This window comes from Aspergillus brasiliensis (genome assembly GCF_001889945.1).
Source record: "Aspergillus brasiliensis CBS 101740 unplaced genomic scaffold ASPBRscaffold_6, whole genome shotgun sequence".
NCBI classification, from domain to species: Eukaryota; Fungi; Ascomycota; class Eurotiomycetes; order Eurotiales; family Aspergillaceae; genus Aspergillus; species Aspergillus brasiliensis.
This window is the reverse complement of record NW_027137447.1, coordinates 1234968-1255153: the sequence shown is the minus strand read 5'-3', so window position 1 is coordinate 1255153 and position 20186 is coordinate 1234968. Positions and strand designations below refer to the sequence as shown.

Here is a 20186-nt window from a genome sequence, read left to right as displayed (position 1 = left end):
GATTATAATTAAGAATAGGATTTGCTAATGGATACTCTCATCCATCCAATCAAACACTCCTTCCCTCATCCCGTCACACACAGCCGCAACTATTAATGAATTAGGTAGGGCCATAGGAGCGAGCAGGCGGTAGAGTAGAAAAAAACAGTTCTCTTGCATCGCTTGATACCAGAAGAACCACACAACCTAGGGAGGAAACAGGAAATAGAATTAAGTCCAGTTCAAAGAGTAGTCCCGTGAGGATGGGATGAAAGGGTGTGTTTGTGGGGGTGATGTGTTCCCATAGCAAAGCAAATCAACAAAATTCAGGCACACGTGTTGTTCGGGAAGATGCCTCCGTCAACATCTATATTCCCGCGTCTCCTTCCTCGTGGGAGCGTGCGTCGGGCGTCCCTCTCGGCTTCGTTCCCCATTTCGGAGAATGAGCGGTCCTTGAGCACGGCCCTCCGTATAGCAAAACAATAAAGGTCTCTGGTGCGCGAAAGAGACCGTAATACAAAGGTTCATCATAACCCCTCTGTCTATATGCCAATGCAATGGTCATTAAAAGTGAAAAACGTATTGATTCCCTTGAAAGCACAGCGAATGAGGTGCAAGCAAGTCGGGCGCCTCAATCAACTTTTCTTCATTGAGTTTCCAATCCTAGGCGCCAGTGATGTGAGCGATCGACACGAAAATAAAGTATGTACCTGGCCGAGCAAAAAGAAGATGAAGATAAAAGGCTCGACCAGCTGATGAAAAGCGAAAGACTAATGTAGGATGTAAACGAGTGTGGTCGTCCTGGTTCGTCCAGGCGAGATGCAGAAAGCGAATGTCTCCAGTGGGGGGGCATCAGAAGTTGCATGACCGGATGGGACGCGGTGAGATGCAATACTGAGCCTTCGGTATTAATATTATCGACGGAGCTTCGAGGAGGTCGGGCTGCAGAATCATGCGGCAACGCAGCCCAAAAAAAAAAGTGTGCGGTATGATGTACAGTTAGGTCAAGAGGAAGAGATAAAACATGGCAGTATCCAGGGTGACCAATCCAAAACGGAAAAATCGAAACCATCCGACCTGGTCTGCGAAAGAAAAACGCGGTATTAAAGATATTATGTGTCGAAATCGGCTCAATGCAATAAACCCAGCATGTCGTCAAATGTGCTAACGCCGTTCGTAAATAGATGCAAGAAGTGGATGCTGTATATGCAGGGAGGTTGGTGCAAATGGTGGTCGACTGGCTTAGGCACTCAGCATGTGTCTTCCAGACTCGACATCGGCGATAGGCGAAGCCAACGACTCTCCTTCCCAGGTGTAGTGATCGTCCACCGGGCTCAGGGAGCCAGAAGAGATGGAGGAGGATGATCCGACCGTCCATTCATCGCTGTCAAGGTTGAAGTCGCCATCGTAGGCAGCCAAGTCGTAGCCATATTCGCGAGCAGAATCTCCGATCTCCACATAATCATAGTCCCAGCGGAAAGTCTTGTCGCTCTGGACGCGCGGGAGGAATCGGGTCTTGGCGAAGTAAAATGCAACCGTGGCCAGGAGGCCACCACCGACCAGATCCACTGCATAGTGGTGCGACAGGTACATGGTTGCCCACCACATCCACAGGGTGTACGTAACGAACAAGGGCTTCAGGCGCGGGAAGACATGGCTCATGAACAAAGCGGCCAGCGTCGAATCCGCAGCGTGCAGAGAGGGGAAAGCACCAAACACGACAGGTGACTGTCTGAAGCCCGAGGTGTACAGGTCGATGCCGAAAAGCTTGTCGATGCGAGCAAGACCCGCAGGGTTACCCGGCATGGAGTAGTCGGCCGGTGCCAGACCGTAAAGGTTCTCATACCACGGAGGCGAGCAGGGGAAAAACAGCTGGATGGCGACAGCAGTCATGCTGATGTAACCGAAAGTCCGGGCGAAGAGAGGAGTCGTGCCAGGAGGACCGAAGATGAACATGATAAGGGAGCAGACAAATGGCGCGCCATAGTGACAAATGCCATAAGGAAGCCACGCCAGCACGTCCAAGACAACGTTCTGATGAGCAGACAGAATGTTGCTGATGTTCGCTCCGTAGAGGATATTCTCCAGGGCCGGAAGCACGCGGACCCAGATTGCCGGGCGCCAATCGCTTGGAACGAATCTATTCCCAGAACGCGTCAGTTCCCGGGGTTCTCTCGCAATGCATAAACGCTGGTTTCTGAAGATGGTTCACTTACTGGCAGGCGTAGAAGAAGATAAGCCACCCCGCAATCGGAAGGAATGGCAAGAAGAATTGGCGAGTGATCGGGAGGAGGAGAGAGAAGAGAAGTAGGGTAAACATCGCCGTCTTCCCCAAAGGCCCAGGAGATCCCATCACACTGAGGGAGAAGATTCCGAGGATCAGCAGGAGCAGGTATTGAAAGTCATACAGCGTCCAACGATGGCTTTGGAGTGATCGGAGCGTATCCATAGGCGAGAAGGACGTTTGCAGAGACGATATCGAAGATGTCGGAGAAAGCCTGCTGCGAAGCTTGGAGCGAATCTTCCGTCGCATGCGATGCGGGACGAGGAGCTGGATCGACCGCCATGGTACCTGGATCTGAAGCTTGCCGAACTGATTCTGCGTGCGATCCTTCCAAGAAGGAAGGGTGGAATTCATCTCGGCGGCTAGTCACGTTTGGGAAAACCCCGTAGAATCTTCGTTTTCAAGATATCCCAGCAACTTTAGGTGTAGATAAAGGGAAGAATGCCGCCAGAATTGGGGTTCGAGATGGTCAAAGGAAGCGCCCGGCGGAGTCGGCGGAAAGGGGGATTCTGGGCGTCAACGTGACAGGAGCTGAAAGGGGCGGCGCCTGGAACAAAAACGTTTCGATCGCTGGCTGGCTCAAGGGCCCGACAGGCGTTTGGTGAAGGCGGAGAAATACCAAATTGGAGGGATCCAGTAATGAAGTGGAAGCGCAGGCTCCGGTCTCCAGCGGCCAAACGAGGATATTCGGGGATGGTCACGTTGCAAGGGTTACTCTGACGCAAGGCGGACAGTAAGGGCGAGAGAGGAAACCAAGAACGAGGGAGACGTTTTCGCGAGGGGCGCAGATGGCCACGGAGCCGGAGGGTCGAGGAAGTGAGAGAGATTGGGAGAAGAGGAGGAGCGGAAGTATAGGCGGGAGGAATGGAGGAAAGGGGAAAAGAAAAGAGAGAGAGAAAGAAGAGGGAACAATGGATGGGGATATGAGGATTTTGCAGGTTCTCGATCAGCAAGACAGACGACGGGGCGGACGGCGACGGGTACGGAGGCTTACGGGGCCTGACTGAGAAGTCGTACTCGTATTACCGGTTTGGCCCCGTATCATGTCGTCACTGCTATCCCTAATCAGGGTCGTCCTGGTAAAGCCACTAGCCCGCTTTTGGTATGGGAAAAAGGAAACCTTCCCCTGTTGGCTCTAGCTCGCATCGGTGGTGCCTCGGTGCGCTGGACAAGGCAGATCCGAGGTGCCTGAGAGAACCAAGGTCCAACCTTTTTCATATTGCAGAAATTTTCTTCATGGTCGGGCAACGGAGTCCGCAACAACCGAACTGCGGGTGAGGCTAAAACTAAGGAATGGGTACAAACAAGCATAAGCCTTGATTTGTCTTGCCTGGCAAGGCATAATGTAAACGGATCCAGACAGCAGCTCTCGGAGAAGTCGGGATATACTACGGAACATGCAGGCTAAGTAGTTACTACGGATTTTGGCAGAGACCGAGCAGCCAGAGAGACAGACATTAGCCTTCTCCGCAAGGAGTGACCTATGAGACACGCTCGACACTGACACGCAGGTTCCAAATGAATCTTACACATCACTTTCTCATTAAATTAGACAGTAAGAGGGGAAAGTCCTCGAGGGGAAATGGAATAAGCAACCTCAGAATCCAAATAAATAAATCATAAAAAATAAAAAATAATTATCCCTCAGCGAGACGCCCAATTCAATCCATCCCAGCAAAACCACCGGATGCTCATTTCATGGGATTCCGGGCTGCCCCTAATGATTGGTCTTGGGAGCTCCACCCGCCAGCCATCAGCAGCCAATTGGAAGCAATGGATCTCCAGAACCAATTTCGCTTAACCCACAACGGTCTCACAGTCAGCAGCATTCGACCAAAGAAATCGCCGATTACCCTGCAGCCAAGACCCGCTGTCCCTGAATAGTCTGGTTGGTCACAATATCATCCTGCGCATTATGCGCATTATCAAATCTCCCTCCCATTCTTACCCTGCGGAAGCTAGGCACGATCGGACCCGGCATCGACACGATGCCATGTTGCTGGTGTGGGCTTTTTTTGTACCTGTCTAGCTGCTTGCTAGCTGGCAAGGCTTATACGGAGCCCATGTGCCGGGATTGCCGTGTTGTGAATTTCACTTCAAAGGGAAACAATCGGGGTGTTAGCAAGAACCTTGCCTTTCCCCCCCCCCCTTCCTCTCCCCGGATTTCAATCGGTAATCTAAACTTCCGGATCCCGCTGCTTCATATACACAAATATCCGTAGTCTGGGCTCAAAGACTGGAAAATTCGAATCTTGGCCTCTGTCCAAACAGAGTATAGAGTACGGCTAGCAGCTAACCTATGGGGCTCAGACGGATAGACAGGACCGTACCACACCACGACTGGGTCAAAGCAGCTCGGACGATAGCCGCGTGCCCAGCCCGGCCTGATATTTGCTATCTGGACTAGCTATACAGTGATCAGCCAACAGCTGCTTTTTGTTGAGAAATTGTCCACTGGCGCGCACCACACCTCCTCCGTCCTGCACGAAAGTCTAACAGGGCTAGTCTCCCAACCCAGCCATCTTCATTCTTTCAACACGAAACAGCCTGCGCCTGTCATATGCCCGATCTAACGCTCTTCGAGACACACACACACAGCAGCAGCTGCTGCTGCAGTAAGAATAAAGAGCGCGTTGATGAAAGGGACCACGCATGCGCCTCCCCCTCCGTCATCCGCTAATACACACGGAGTAGACAGTCTGATTACTTACTCCATAGTTACCTAATAATTAAGGTGTTAAATTAGTTCGCTCAAGGGACACAGACACTGGTGATGAATAATTAAACCTCCGTTTTCTACTAACTCAATCACTAAACTATTAGTTATAGGGGGACATGACATTTTCAGGGTCAAGGATAGGCAATGATGTGCAAGTCTATGGGAGTCTAAGCAGCAGTCTAGTAGAGAATAATGTGTATTGGGCACACGAGAGAGGGAAACGCAAAGCTGGAAGCGCCGGGCCCGCCCAGTACCGTTCGGTATCGTATGGTGAGCATACCATACGTATGGTATCCGGGCTCCATACCATAGTTGGAATACCTCAAGATGGGTGGGAAGATCACGGCAAGCCGCGCCGGACACAAGAGATGATCAGTTCACATCCGAGTAAAAAAGTAAAAAAGACATCTGGTGTGAAACTCTCTGCAGTAGTTTGTTGGAAGTCTGGGGATCTAAGTGGCAGCTGACCATGGCACACGGCAGATTACTGCATCCATCGTGATGATGCGGGGGGGAGGGCGCTTCACTTCAACTAGTCTATGTGGTTTCTGGCAGCTTCATTATTGAGTTGTCTATCTGTGTAAGAGTAAGATATAGTAATATACTGGTTGGGGGAGCACAACGCTCAATGAAGGTATGGTTTCAGATTGCGGCGTCATGGGTAGTTTTGGCCCCAATTTACTTTGATGACAATCTTCATCGTGGTCGTGGCTACGTTAATTAGTTACTTACCTCAGTATGTTATGTTACTCTTGCTTCGTTTTACTTCCGCTGATTCAGCGTCAGGTGATTATCTTGGTAACGAGATAGATACATTGGGAACACTTTACGAGGGCATGGGTCCGACTTCATTTCGGAGGCTCAGAGAGCACAGCTGGATCTTACGTATCACAGCGGGCAGTGCTTTCGATAGTTAACTTGATAGATTCGTTGCTGGGATCCATGGAGGGCTAAGATTAAAGGATGAAGGAATGCCGCAGTCTAATTCCAGCCGCATAGGCAGCAAGCAACCCCAGTATGGAAGTATACCCTGCAAATGAGAAAGGGATGCGAGAACAATAGCATAATACTATGAGGGGCAGTGAACGTGTCTCATCTATTTTGGCAAATTAACTACGTATCAAAAAGGGTCCGATATTGGATTCGAACCCTTTTCTCCATCCCCTTTAAATCCAGGGATAATTCTCGAAAGCGAACTCGTATTCGGACTTTTGTGATGGCTGAGGGTTGACGGTTGCCTGGTCGTGAGTGGATCGGCATTGAGCTTGGGCCAACACAACGCGACCACCGCCCGACGCCGAGCCGTGGCTTGGACCAGATCATCATCACTACTTCACTTTGAGTCTGGGATATCCAACGTCAGGGATACATAGGGGGGGGGAAAGGACGTCCAGAAAGTTAGAGAATACTGACAACATAACCTTTGCCTCAACGGAAAGCAAGAAAGTAACAGAAGCGTATGGACCCCGCTTCTTCATGTTGCATCATGGACATTCGGATTCGGAGGGCAGAAATCATGGGGTTCAACGTCGTATACATCATAGTACATCATGGAAAGCCGAGACAACCGTGGGCGGAGTTCCAGCCCATCAGCCACAATTGACTCGAAATCTGGTTTTCTTTTGCCCTTTTCAACTGTGATCCGAGCTTCTCGAACGTCTCATCTACTCTTACAATATCGATGGGGTTATCTAATCTGACACCAGGAAACGGGCAGTGAGTGAGTGAATGAGCCTTGCATCGTTTGGAGTGCAAGTAAGGATACATACGCATTTTACATACATACAGCGATACAACATTACTCTCCTGTTTTCTTTACTCCTCTCAACTAGTTACAAGTCATGATGGCCTCTTGTTGACCGCCGCCCGGTCGGCAGCTGCAGGAGCCCAGCCCCATAGCATCACCTGATGTTCCAGTTGTTTTTCTTCTTTTGCTCGTGCCATCGATTGGCACGAATCAGACAGCCACCTCATCTGCAGGGTGGTCCGGGCAATGAAGTCATGCCGCATGCCGTTCCGCCATGATGTTCGTTGTTTAATCATTTTCAGTTTCTGTCCGCATGCCACTCGTCCGGTGGTCAAATTAACTCTTGGATCGCCCTCCAGGATGTTGTATATTGGCTTGCCAGTCGGGTATCGCTTTCCTAAATGGATGGATAGATTACGGGTAAGCAGCATAGTAGTTATTTCTGGTTGATACTCTCTTTCTCCCTCTCTCCCTCCGGAAGATCTACACTACTAACTCCATAAGCTATCAACAGTACATACATAAGTAGTAAAGTATACATAGCAAGCCAATCACGATACAGAACAACACTTCAACACTGCCTTATACCTGCAACTACAACTGAACTGTAACAAGCCTGATGAGATCACCCACATATCTACTAGAAAAGAACACAAGGCAGGCCGGCATTTATGCTCAACACTTTGCAGTCTTATAACATTCAATCTAAGCCATCCCAGGTACAACTATCTACCTAAGTAAATACTCATTTACTCCACAAAGCGGCTAAAAGCCATGCTCCCTTCCCTTCCTCCGGCTCCCCACTCCCCCTTACAACTTGTGAAACATACCTATCCCAGAGGAGATAATCAAAGGAATGCATCTAAGTTCTCACCGGGGAGAAAACATCAAGCCAAAGCGTGGCTGGCAGTGGGGAAGGGAGGGGGGCAGTTGAGAACCGGCATGCTGTTTCAGCCCAATCGATCGACACAGTAACTGGAATGCCAATGCGCCCCGCGAGCCTTACCGGCTTTTACTTAGTGGCCTTTCTTTGTTGTTTCTTTTCTTTTTTAGGTTATACTTTGTTTTCTTTACTTAGTACTAGATGGATGGTGATCTGCCCGTTAAGGTGGTGAGTTTGCTCGCTTCGTGCTAGGCTAGTGGTCAATCAATCAATCAGTCTGCCTGCCTGCCATGCCAACCTGGTTGGGCTATGCAGAAAGAAGTGCACTGCAGATCGGATAGATGACTGGATAGATGGGTGGGTGGATCTGGTTGATCTGGGGAATGCAGGCACAGCCACTACCTAGTCTACTACTATCATTTTTCACTGCCACTAATTGGGGGGAGGTGCTAGGTAGCAGCAGGAGTAATTAGTAGATTAGTAGGTGGCATTGTTTGCTTGTTTAGGTGACAGTTGGTTAGCTATATTTGGGGTATACTTACTACTACTAATACTGTATGTGTAGAGTTATATATAGTATCACATCCTTGGAACCTATATACTACTAGTACTAGTGAAGATTTGAATCTATGGTGCCTAGTAGTTGGTGTAATAGGTATTGGTGTTGCAGGGTATGTATGTAGAACTGTATTAAAAAGTATTGGAAAGAATACATACCTGGTAGTATGCTGTGAAGGTATTATTGGAATGTTGCTTTATTGAGGTAAGTGTGGTGATGGCTGGGGTTTTTATCGCCTTAGGTTAAAGGGAGGAAGTGTCTGCCTGGGGGTGCAGTGGATGGTTGGTTAGGTGTCTGTTTAGGATGATGTTTGCAGGGTTGATTACTTTGGGTATTGATGCTATAGGTGTATGGGGTGATATTGTATCTAGTAATTAGCATACTCATCAGTAAGGTGAATAATGCATTCCCTTGATTTGCTAGGTGTCTTCTATGTACATGTCCCAAATTCACGACCTAACAACGCCGAAGATGATATCATTTTGAGCCTCCATTGACCGGCCTGAAGACGCCATTAATTGACAACCATTTCATAAATCGAACTACTTCCCATGCTCGGCTAATGCTCATGACTATGAGAGTCAGCCAGCATCTGGAATCCCTTCACGAGCCCCATTGCAGAGCCAGCTGCGACGCCTCCAACTAGAACCATCTGCAAGCCGCCAATGACGCCGCGTCTGATGTTCCGATATCCCTTCCACCCGCTCACGAAGCACGTCTTGCCGTATCCAAACAGGAACAAAGCAACAGCCATCGTGGCGATCGACCAGCGCAGGGCAGAGAATGCATCCTGGGGACCAACGAAGAAATAGGGGAGGAGTGGCACGAAGCCACCAATGAAGTACCCCAATGCAATGGTCAAGGCACAGATGAAGGCACGAGAGCCCGAGGGCTCTTGGACGGTGTGATGGAAGTTCATGAGGAAGGACGGCAGGTTAGGCGATGAGGAGAGGTGTCGCGTGAGCTCTCCGACCAGCTCTGCGGGGAGGTCATAGGGCGCGAAGACATCGGAGATCGTCTCGGTCACCGAAGCGGGGTCAGTCAAGATCTCTTGCTTCGTTTCTTTCAGGGTTGCGCGGTAGGACTCCCTAAAGACTGGTTAGCGATCTTCTTTCCTTTCCCCATCTTATGTGAAGAGGCTTGAGGACTACTCACTCTTCGCTCTTTGCACCCAAATAGCCCCCCAATCCCATGGAAATGGCTCCTGCAATCAGTTCGGCCATTCCGCCGAAAACCACGACCTTGGTGTCTCCCAGAGCCGATAAGCCTGCGGTTAGGGCAAAAGGAACCGTCATGCCGTCGGAGAGACCGATGATAGCGTCGGAGACGATACGTCCGTCAACGATTTTGGACTCCTTCTTCTCCGCTTTTTCCCGGCAGACGGACCGGGATGAGGAAGCCTCGCTGTCATCGCCATTTCGAAGGGAAACGTGAAACTCCTTTTCCAGATCGGGTTGAGTGAATTCCTCCGAAACGGGGGAGTAGCTGGAAAGGAGGCCTCGAAGCGAAGAGATCGACATGTTGACAGGAATTGCGATGTTGTTTCAACCAAGATTGAGGAAAAGAATGAGGAGAAAACTTTGGACTGGCAGGTCACACAGTTGGCAACCAGACTAAATAAGCAGCAGGAAGACTAGCCTGAAAATCGGAGAGATTCCCTGCTGAAGAGGACGACGGCTAGGCGAAGAAGTAGATTTCAGAACAGCTGGATCGGTGCAAGCAATTGACCTATGGAGGGCGAGGAACAATTCACAGCCGTAACATCAGCATGATCTCAGGGAAAGTTTTTGTGAATATTATTATTCAGTCGGTCTACGGGAGCGTCGGGCACTACATATGAAATGAGATGCATTCACGAGGGAGAGGGAGAGACAAGGAAAAGGACAAGGACGGGATAAGCACACCGAAGCGACCCCTTCCAGGCGATGCATCTCGTGCGCCGGTGATAGCCAGCCCAGCTTATCATCTGCCTATGGAGAGAAGCTGACCGACAACGTGCCTGATGGGCTCGCAGTCATCTGCAGTCGCGGGGGTGCGCGAATGCGGCACGTGGGCCTCTGATTGGCTGGGGCGGGCGGGACAATGCAAGCCAGGGGCCCACATTCACTGCGGAGTCCCTGAAGCTTGGGCCGGTTAGGGAAGGCACCCTTGCCTTTATCGGTTAGCGGCACGGTGGGTGTCTCCGCCGAGGAGGGTGACTGGCCAATGGGGACTGTCCATTTCCTAATCCAACACTTTTAGTCCTATCACAATACTCCACTAAGAAGAAGAATAATCGGCTGTCCGGTCCAGCCCCGATAAGTCTGCCAAGTGAACTGCAATCGTGAAGCTCGATTGAAGCACGATGCACCGCTTGCATCCACTATCGTCTGCTATCGCCTGCACCGGAGGACGCCGATTTCACCGACTTCACCGACTTCACCTCTTTCTCCCCTCTTCAGGCAGTCCTTCGCGTGAGCGGAGACGCTCTCACCTCCCTATTTCGGCTTAACCAGCGCAGTTATCTCCAACCTACTGCTTCATGACCAATCATTCCAGCAGCTGATCACCATCCTCCGCGGCTGTCCAGTCCCGCATCGTACTCATTTCTCCAATTCTTCCCACCATTCCACTGCGGAGTACATCCGAAAGTTGGCATGTCCTTCCTACTGCCTTGCTCGCAACAAAAGACTCACGCGAGCAGCCCGTCTTCTCACCACGTGGGATGGGTCATCTCGCGTGCCATTGGGCCATGGATGGCAGGTACGGAGAATCGCGACACATTCTTTGGCTTCTAGCTGGCTAGTGAACGCAAGATGTCTGCCGTGGTGGATCCTCGCATGCGCCGAAGGAGGCCCCTCGTGCATCCGACCTGGCCCGGATGCGTCCCTCATCATGCGATGCAGGATGATAAATATCTCACTGGTCAGCCCCGGCGTCGGTGAGGTTGGATTCTGAAGCTCAGAGGTCTCTCAGCAAAAGTGGTTGCGAAGCAGAAGTCAACATGAAGTTGAACGTGGCTGCTATCTCGGCCCTGGCCACTGTGGCCTCCGCTCTCCCCCACAAGCGCAATAGTGAACAATGGAGTCACATTCGCTCCAACGTGAGTGCAGCTGCTTGCAAATAACAACAGTGCCACTGACGTGGATAGATCAAACATGTCGTCTACCTGATGATGGAGAACCACTCCTTCGACAACATCGCGGGTTACTGGGACTTCCACCCCGACATTGACAACTTGCGCAACATTTCCTACTGCAACGAGTACACCAACCCCAATTGGACAGTCTGGGACGAGCCTCTCAACGTCTGCGCTGCGCCCTTCGAAACCGAGGTGCCCTTGACCGATCCGGACCACAACTTCGCCGGTACCTCCTATGAGATCTTCCGCAAGTGGCAACCCACCAAGGACGATGTGCCCAATATGGGCGGTTTTATTGAGCGCCAGTCGGAGAAATATGCGTCCAGCCCGGGCGAGTCCAGCTTCGTCATTAAGGCGTACGATGAGAAGAAGACGGCAACTCTAATTGAGGTTGCGAAGAACTTTGCCTTCTGGGATAGCTACGTGAGTTGCAGGATTATATTCGAGATGAGCGCATGCTGACCAGACAGTTTGCGGAACACCCTGGCCCTACCAACACCAACCGCCAGTTCGCTACTTCGGGCTCGACCTGCGGTTTCGTTGACAACACCTACCAAGCTGCCGGCTGGTATGCCAACTACACCGGTACGACTTGTGCGACCTCGATCTTCGAGGCCCTCAGCAACAAGAACGTGACCTGGAAGAACGTAAGCGACGCGGCACTTTGTGAAACAGAACAATAGCTAAGTGGCACAGTACTATGAGACGGACATTGTCGATGCCTACATGTACAAGGTAAGTGTGCTGGGTCTTCAATGTCCGTATGATTCTAACAGGAACAGTGGGTGCAAGACAACGCCATGGACCGTCTGGTCCACTCGGACCAGTTCTACCGCGATCTCGAGGAGGGAACGCTGCCTGAGTTCTCCTACTACAACCCCGAGTGCTGCACCATTGACTCGATGCACCCGACCAGTAACATGGCCTCGGGCGAGCAGCTGATCAAGCATCTGTACGATGCAGTGCGCAAGTCCAAATACTGGGACAACGTGTAAGTCTTAGCATGAAGTTGAATCGAGCTTAACTGACCTATCAGTCTGATCATCATCAACTTCGACGAGCACGGCGGTTTCGCTGATCACGTTCCCACTCCGGTTAACGTTCCCCAGCCCGAGGACGGCATCACCTTCTCCGGCCTGTCCGACGGTCACAATGTGACCTATGACTTTACTCGTCTTGGCGTTCGGTGAGTACCATCCCATTTTACAGAGCATCTGACTTCAAGCTAATGGCATAGTGTGCCCGCGTTCGTCATCTCGCCCTACATCCCGGCGAACCACCTGATCCACGACCAGGGTACCATGTATGCCAACAACTCGGCGTACACGCACACTTCCTTCCTGCACTTCCTCCAGGAACTGTGGGGTCTGGAGGGTCTGAACAACCGCGTGCAATGGGCCAAGACATTCGAGTACATCTTCTCGAGCGAGAAGCGCGACGACACGCCAGAGAAGTTGACGACACCAACCTGGTACGGTAGTAGCTGGGAGCCGAAGCCGGACCCCTTCTACAAGCTGAACCAGAATTACGACTATTACGAGAACTTAGACTAATCATCAGATGAAGAGACGGATGAGATGTGACTAAACAATTATGATGACTGCACATATGCTTGAAGTTGATTTTAATTCGAGTCGTTGATTCATGTATCTCATCAGCAAAAGAGAAAGAGAGGACGAAAAAAGGGATGGCCACATGATGCATAGCTCATAATGAATGCAAGCCAGCGTGTGCAGCATAGCATAGCATAGCATACCACCCCATGCAGAAGAAGAAGCAGCCAAACTAACCCATGACTCCTATCCCGCCTCCATTATGATATAAAACCCGATCCCCCCCCCCCACCAAGCGTAACTACCTATCGCTCCTTCTTCTTCTCCCCCTCCTGATCATGATACCCAGCCCACTCACTAACCCTCCCCGCCGCACTCCAAAACCTGCCCCTCAACCCCTCGTCACTCCCAGCAGCAGCCCCATTCTCATTCCAATTCGTCGGCTTCGTCATATCCCACAGTCGACTCTTATACGCCGGGAAGGAAGTATGATTCCACATGTTGACCAGGATGCTACACAGATACCAGATTAAATTAGTCCAACAGAACGCACAACAATCAATGGTTGAGGGTGGGTTGGGGGGGGGGGAAGAATGGATATACATACCTCTGACTCCGATCCAAATAATCCTCATCCTTCAACTCCTTCACACCAACAGTGACTCCATCACGGGAGAAAGTGACATTCTTCTTCTCCATCTTGGATCGCGTGTTGCGCTTCACATCTTGGATGATGGAGTATGTCACGTAGAAGATGATGCTCAGGATGAGGAGCACGAAGAGGAGGATGAAGAGGGGGTAGAGTCTTGTCATTTTCAACCCTTAAGTAAACCTTTTGGGGTAGTAGTGTTGTTGTTGTTGTGGCTGTAGAACGAAAGGAGAGGAAGTGGTGCTGATGCGAAAAAAGTGAGGTTTGCGTGGGACCTTATAAGGCGTAGGGCTGATCGAGAAATGGAACTTCCACTCCTCGTATCGTATCGGGGGTGGTTGGGATTTATGTGATTCTTGTTCTTTTTTTTTCCCCCGGGGAAACAGATGTAATGTGGCTTTGACACGAAAAGTAAAAAGGCAAAGCCACAAGTTAGTAAGTAAGTACGCTACTGTTGTAAGAAGTGAGAAGGAAAGGAGTAGAAAACAGCAAATATGTTCTCCTCAAATTCAGGTTCCCTTTCAATTTCACCAACCAAGGAAACCGAATGCGAAACTACGTACTAAATAATGTGGCTTTGCGTAACTCGGACAATAATGCCAAGCTTGTGTGCGGCGGGGCGCAAAGGACCTGAGCGGTTCGGGGGATTCTGTTTTTGGGGAGTTAGAATTCGGGTGCCTAGGATGCCTAGACAATTAGCTGTGTGGTATTTTGTTATGTTAGTAACCTGGTGTGGCTTGGGTGAGGGGAAATAGGTGAGTAGTATGGCTGTGTAGGTGGTTGAAAGTATTTATAGTATGATGCTAGGATGGATATGTATGAAGAGCAGGGATAATAGATTGAGAACTATTGATGCAGGTCATGCAGTCGGTCAGTTCATTCTCCATCAGCATAACCATTACCCAATTAGGTAGTATGGAGCGCAGGCGGAGGAGATGGGGGCGGGAAGGGATGGTTACTTACTTTGTAGTTAGTTGGTTAACTAGTTGATGTTTATGACATTTGCATAAGTAGCAATGTACTAGAAGTGTCATCTGATTTGACACCTGATTGATTGCTGATTGATAACTACTTAGTAGTGTATAGTGTGTAACAAGTAACAATGTAAGGTACGGTGGAACGTGACCATTGACTACTGCTACAATATGAACAACTAAATTCTTACAACTAGAATACTCGACTCAAATCTGCTCAAATATTCACAATCATAGCATTAGAATAATATATCAAACCCTATGAAATAACCATACATGCTACTGCTGCTACTACTGCTGCTGCTACTACCGATCGTCGCATGCAGTTTCACTACATACTGCATACATGATTCATGATGACGACAGAGCACTCAGCAGATGGTCTCCGAATATACTACTACTACTAACACAACAACACCCTCCCTACTATCTCCATCTTCATTCCCCCATTTTCTAACTATCTACTACTGGCCATTATTCCATACAATTAATATCTAATTCATCAATCAAACAACCAGCGCCAAAGGAATACTACTACTACTACTATGTGCGACATCCCCTTCCTCCCCATCTTCCCCATCTGCTTCCAATGCGGAACAGACCAGAATCCCTGTCGCTGTAAGGTCGTGGGGCCGACATTAGGTATGTACTACACACACTATCTCCCCATCTCTATAATATATGCTGATGATTCTACTAGGGTTTATTTGTACAGTGGTGGCGGCTGTATGTATCCACCTATCCACCTATCCATCCATTCATCTATCTGTCTATCTTCCTATTTTATATGATCCAATGAGTCCAATCTGACAGGTGATTCACTGTTTAGGTCATTTGCTATCCGGCGTCGATTTTCTGCGGATGTTGTCTAACTCAGACTGGGAAGGAGTAAGTCTTTTTCTCTTTCAGTTGCTACCTATCTATTCTGCTACATTATCTACTGCCATATACTAATCTACTTCTAGTGTCCTCGGGTATCCTGTCAAAATTAATGGAGCAGTGAGCAACGCAATACCCATCTAGTTATAGTAGCTACATCATAGTACTAGTAGTTAGTCTGCATATAATCTCATCAGAACATTAACATTATCATACTAGCTATCGATGCTCCGTGGAGCAGCAATAAACCAAACAAGCCGTAGCATTATACGAGCCATGCAAACAGGTATCCAGTCGACAGGAAAAAAGAAACGCACAGAAAACCCCCATTCCACCGCCCATTATACACCTGGGTCATTATCATAGAAGCCATATCATTTGCAACTGCATCACCCTTACACCGATTTCAGCTTCTCCTTCAGTCGCGAGAAAAACCCCTTCTTCTTCTTTTTCTCCTCCTTACCATTCGTCGTCGCCCCAGCGCCATTGTTACTGGCAGCCGGCTTCGATGTGGCTCCCGCGTTGTTGATTGGCGCGGACTCTGCGGGCTTGCTGGTACCACTGGTCGGTGCGGCTGCGGCAGCAGCCCCTCCAGTTGCACCGCTGGTCTCGGTGGGAACGGCAGTCTTCGTGGCACTGGCGCCGGTGGCACCAGCTGTCGGAGCAGACGTCGTGTCCTCGGGAGCAATGCCACTCTCCACGCCAGAGTCGACCGTCTTGGTCGCACTGGCTCCCGTTGCACCAGCAGCAGGTTTCGTGGGGATCTCAGTCGTGTCCTCACGGCCAGATCGGCCAGATGCGCCAGGCCCAGACTCTTCAGGAGCTTTCGATGTAGCAACCCCGGTGGTCACCGTTGGTCCATCTGTTGGGGTAGTGGCCCTGGGAGAGATTTGGGCCGAAGCAGGCTCACCACCCGTAGCGTGCGGCGCTCTCTCCGAAGCAGGTCCGGCCTCAGACGCTCCTGGTGCTCTCTCCGAAGTGGCAGCAGTGATCACAGGGGCAGGTGTGCCTGACTGATTGCTCACGGGAACCTTCCGTTGAAGCTCTTCTTCGACTTCTCTCTTCTCTCCGACGGCCTCCTCGATACCTGCTGCCTCCGGGTCCCGATGAGCTTCAGAGATCGACTGCTTCACCACATCTGGGACATCGTGGGCCGGCAATCCGCTGGTGGTCTCTTTCTGAGAGCTCTGTGCGGCGGTAGCCCCAGCCACAGCGCCCAGACCAGTTGTCGTACCCATACCAGTGGCAACGTCAAGCCCAGTGGAAGGACCAAGGTTGGCCGAAGGAGCAGCCCCGGCAGTAAATCCCAGTCCAGATGAAGTACCAAGCCCGGCGACAGTGGAAGGCGCCGGCGCTCCAGTGGAGTTGTCCACCGGGACCTTCCTCCGAAGTTCCTCCTCCATCTCTTTCTTCTCATCAACAGCCTCCTTGTTGGTGGCTGCCTCAGGGTCCCGGTGGGCTTCAGACAACGACTGTCTCACCACATTGGGGACATCTCGCGTGGGCACTCCGCTGCCTGTCTGTCGCTGAGACTCCAGCGGAACAGCAGCGGCAAGCCCAGCAGTCGTAGACGCAGGCGCAGCCGACTGGATCGTGTAGGTAGGCTCAGTAGCTCCCTGGCTTTCACCCATGGGGAGGCTAGACTCTGGGATCATATTCTTGGACACTGGGGGAATCGCAAAGGCACTGGCATCATAAGCAGGGCTTCCGGGGAAACCACCACTGGTACCCTGCTCGTAGCCGGCCCGGTCGGTACGTGCGGTGGAAGAGATAGTGTTCGTGTTGAATGTGCTGGGATCAGGCACCTTCTCGCCCGGGTTCAGCTTGATCGGGTTTCCCGCACCAGCCGACGCCGGAATTGGATTCACAGAGAACTTGTCAACTTCGCTGGCTGGGGTAACCGGAAACGATCCGGGGACATTGGCCCTCTGCTCGAGCGGCACATCCTGGCCGAGAGCTGCAGTAGTCGACCCCGGCGCGGCCGACGAGATGGTGGGGTTGTATCCATTCTGTCCATGCCTGCTGCTGGACTCCTTGGGGACTCCGGCTGCCAATGCAGCGGTTGTCGAGCCTGGCGTGACACCGGCCATAGCTGCAGTGCCGTTTAATAGAGGTGTGGATGATTCCTTAAGAATTTGGTCGGGGTAGAGAACGTTGTTGATGTTGCTACTACCGTCGTCTTCTTCGGGAGCTCTGTTATCAGTGGTCCAGGTGCCGTCAACGACGAACTGTGAACCAAAGAAAGAAACAATTGTTAGTTTGTGGAACCAATGCAACGATGACGCTGACACAAGAGAGTCTTATAGTTTGGGGGGGTGAATTATGAGAGGGGGAAACCACGCCCGTCCGCGACTGGCGGCGACATGACGTCAGTGTATGGCTGGAGCGTCATCGCGGATGGGGAACTTGATAAGCAGGACAAGCAGGGAGAGGAAGAGACTGGAAGAGGAACGGATCCTCACGATGAGTTTCCCCATCAAAGAGAACGTAATCCCGGGGGCAGTACGAACAATGGGCAAGCGAATCAGGACAGGGAACGGCTCTGCGCCAAAAAAAAAAAAAGTCATGTGCAGAGCATGCGACTGCTGTCTCACCTTGTAGTGCACTTTCTCATCCGTCACTGGCAGCGAAACTTCCTTCTCAAAGACATCGCCGACGCGATCCAGTTTGACTGTCTTGCCCCAGTCATCAAACGTGCCGGTGACAAACACTTCATTCGCATTGTACGGCCTGGTCGCATGCGAGGATCCGCATCAGTCAGCGATCAAATCCACAAATCCACCCCAGAGTTTCAAGCTCATGACGCTGAAAGAAAAGCTAGGCTTTGTTCCATTCATGCTTGTCGCTTGGTACGGAAGGTGTCGGATAGAATAGAATTTCCACAGGAAAGTGTCGTGGAGCGGATGATCCCCCACAATCGGAGGCCCAGACGGTGGGAAAAGGGGAGATATGTCACTTACCATGTAAATGTGTAGCTCCCCATCTTCACGGCGGGTGGGCTTTTGACTTCCCCCAAAACTCAGACAACGGATGTGGTGGGAACAGGAACCTGTCAGTAGCAGAGACTCCAGTAAGAACGGAGAGTAACCAAAGAGCTAGACCAGAGACGGTCGGGGCAGGAAAAAAATAAAGGATAGTAGAAATGCCGTATGGAAGAGGCTGGGAACGGCGATAACTAAAGCGAGCTTGCTGGGAAGGAAGTTGGGGAGGGGAGAGCATGAAGCGGGGGCGCTGTCGGTCGCACACACAGACCGTCACCGGTCGGACTGTTTGGCAGGAAGTAGTAACTAACTAGTTAGTTGGTTATGGAGTCAAAAAGTAGGTACGCTGTAAGAAGCCGCCACTTGGATGTCCTCTAGGCTGTCGCAATTGATCAAGGCGGAACAGCAAGGAACACACACACTCATACACACAACGAATTTCGCCGTGGCTTACGCTGTGTCGAGGATTATCCGGTAATGATGAATCCAAGCAGCCTCGTGGAATACACACGGATTGAGTCAACCGTGCCAGGGATTTCTAGACGCTCCCAGTGGCTGCCAGCTCTCTGCCAGCCCGTGTACAACTCAGAGCAGCGACAGCTGGCATCTTATCGCGCTAGACTTTGCCAGTTTCATCAGAACCTTGTTGGGAATCCCAAGGTCCGTTGGTAGGGAGGCTCGTGCAGGGCTGCATTCCTGCCCGTAGTCACAGCCATTCGCCTTGCCATTTGCACCATCTTCCCAGGGGCGTTTCTCGCAGGCAGACATTCTACTGGATGAAACACGTCGATGGTACCTGACGGACCTGATCAAATCACCCACATTGCTTTACATCAATCCGTTTAGACTAGACTACAGAGTACAGAGGGCACGGAAATATAATATTCACATATGCACTGTGAGCCGGCGAGGGCCTGGAAAACTTTATATGGTCCGTGTAGATCGCAACCCACAGCCGACAGACAGTAGTACACTGTAAAGAGTAAAGACAGAAAAGTCCAGCCATCTGACTGTTAGCGAACTTACATCAGGCACCCGCCCCCTTTCTTTTGTCAAAGTTTTCACGCCAACAAATAGTCACCCTGTTTTACAGTTAGGCTTTGGTCCTAAGAAGAAGAGCTGACAATCTGGCTGGCGAAAGAACAAGCGCTGGAGTGGATGATCTCAACACCCTTTCTTTTCCTCTATTCCTCTGTTCCTCTTTGCGGTTCTGTTGTTCTGTGTTCTCCTCCACCAACAGCTCTCTCCCGGCGCTAATCCGGATTCAGAGAGCACGGACACCAGCTAGTCCGCAGAAGGAATAGCCACAGTTGATGATCCTAGAATGCGATAACGACTAGAACGCTAAACCGGATCAGGCTTGGGAAGGGAAGGTCGGTTCGACTGGACCCAAAAGCAGCATTCAAGTTCATGGATCCATGGGAGCTCTGTGTGTCTGATAGCTCCCATTGCCTGCCGGATTGGCAAGAAGCAAGCGTTACCTTGACCTTCTAGTGGAGATGATGGCACTTTGACACCTCGAGAGTGGCTGACTGGCTGACGGGACACTTTCCCTGACAGAGTGGTGGCTCTCCAGCAAACGTCAATGAACGGATAGTCTACCTGGCTATGACCTCAGCGAGCAGATCATCCGAACGGAAAGCAAGCAGACAACCGTAAGCACCATTTCGTTCGCCACCTGCGTCTGGCCTGACGAGAGAAAGCAGCAGAAGAACCCCCATGAGCCAATTATCTGCATCTAGGCCGACCATTAATGAATTGGGATAGGCAGGAATGATGCTCGGTCGGCTGTGTCTCCTTTTTTGCGTCTGCCGGCTTGAATTAATTACGTTCCCCGCCCCCTTTGTCGTTAGGTTGA

At 50.8% G+C, this 20186-nt stretch overlaps 8 protein-coding genes across 8 annotated transcripts; 3 read left to right on the top strand and 5 right to left on the bottom strand.

The window, feature by feature from the left end:
- Window positions 1-1221: 1221 nt before the first annotated feature.
- ASPBRDRAFT_196095 (phosphatase PAP2 family protein) lies at window positions 1222-2617 on the bottom strand (the record flags this gene model as incomplete). Its single annotated transcript, XM_067620936.1, has 2 exons — window positions 1222-2119; window positions 2196-2617. The coding sequence occupies 2 exons, from the start codon at window positions 2615-2617 to the stop codon at window positions 1222-1224; spliced, it is 1320 nt and encodes a 439-aa protein (XP_067479217.1).
- Window positions 2618-5558: 2941 nt separating this feature from the next.
- On the top strand, window positions 5559-5997 carry ASPBRDRAFT_583175 (uncharacterized protein). Its single transcript, XM_067627879.1, has one exon. The coding sequence runs from the start codon at window positions 5669-5671 to the stop codon at window positions 5897-5899; it is 231 nt and encodes a 76-aa protein (XP_067479216.1). The 5' UTR covers window positions 5559-5668; the 3' UTR covers window positions 5900-5997.
- Window positions 5798-6644, bottom strand: ASPBRDRAFT_674777 (uncharacterized protein). Its single transcript, XM_067628899.1, has one exon. The coding sequence runs from the start codon at window positions 6306-6308 to the stop codon at window positions 6096-6098; it is 213 nt and encodes a 70-aa protein (XP_067479215.1). The 5' UTR covers window positions 6309-6644; the 3' UTR covers window positions 5798-6095.
- A 1882-nt stretch (window positions 6645-8526) lies between these two features.
- On the bottom strand, window positions 8527-10102 carry ASPBRDRAFT_43355 (VIT1/CCC1 transporter family protein). Its single transcript, XM_067624977.1, has 2 exons — window positions 9327-10102; window positions 8527-9259 (listed from the first exon to the last, which is right to left on the bottom strand). Exons 1-2 carry the CDS (start codon window positions 9689-9691, stop codon window positions 8731-8733), a joined length of 894 nt encoding a protein of 297 aa, XP_067479214.1. The 5' UTR covers window positions 9692-10102; the 3' UTR covers window positions 8527-8730.
- A 1052-nt stretch (window positions 10103-11154) lies between these two features.
- ASPBRDRAFT_196093 (uncharacterized protein) lies at window positions 11155-12845 on the top strand (the record flags this gene model as incomplete). Its single annotated transcript, XM_067620935.1, has 7 exons — window positions 11155-11253; window positions 11302-11715; window positions 11763-11939; window positions 11989-12027; window positions 12075-12283; window positions 12329-12478; window positions 12530-12845. The coding sequence occupies 7 exons, from the start codon at window positions 11155-11157 to the stop codon at window positions 12843-12845; spliced, it is 1404 nt and encodes a 467-aa protein (XP_067479213.1).
- A 305-nt stretch (window positions 12846-13150) lies between these two features.
- Window positions 13151-13658, bottom strand: ASPBRDRAFT_125160 (uncharacterized protein; the record flags this gene model as incomplete). The annotated part of the gene is made up of 2 exons (XM_067617764.1): window positions 13151-13358; window positions 13453-13658. The coding sequence occupies 2 exons, from the start codon at window positions 13656-13658 to the stop codon at window positions 13151-13153; spliced, it is 414 nt and encodes a 137-aa protein (XP_067479212.1).
- Window positions 13659-15013: 1355 nt separating this feature from the next.
- Window positions 15014-15491, top strand: ASPBRDRAFT_126399 (uncharacterized protein; the record flags this gene model as incomplete). Its single annotated transcript, XM_067617862.1, has 4 exons — window positions 15014-15110; window positions 15169-15194; window positions 15298-15356; window positions 15434-15491. The coding sequence occupies 4 exons, from the start codon at window positions 15014-15016 to the stop codon at window positions 15489-15491; spliced, it is 240 nt and encodes a 79-aa protein (XP_067479211.1).
- Window positions 15492-15510: 19 nt separating this feature from the next.
- Window positions 15511-18510, bottom strand: ASPBRDRAFT_583032 (carbohydrate-binding module family 48 protein). Its single transcript, XM_067627878.1, has 4 exons — window positions 18308-18510; window positions 17942-18077; window positions 17688-17699; window positions 15511-17575 (listed from the first exon to the last, which is right to left on the bottom strand). Exons 1-4 carry the CDS (start codon window positions 18328-18330, stop codon window positions 15743-15745), a joined length of 2004 nt encoding a protein of 667 aa, XP_067479210.1. The 5' UTR covers window positions 18331-18510; the 3' UTR covers window positions 15511-15742.
- Window positions 18511-20186: the final 1676 nt, after the last annotated feature.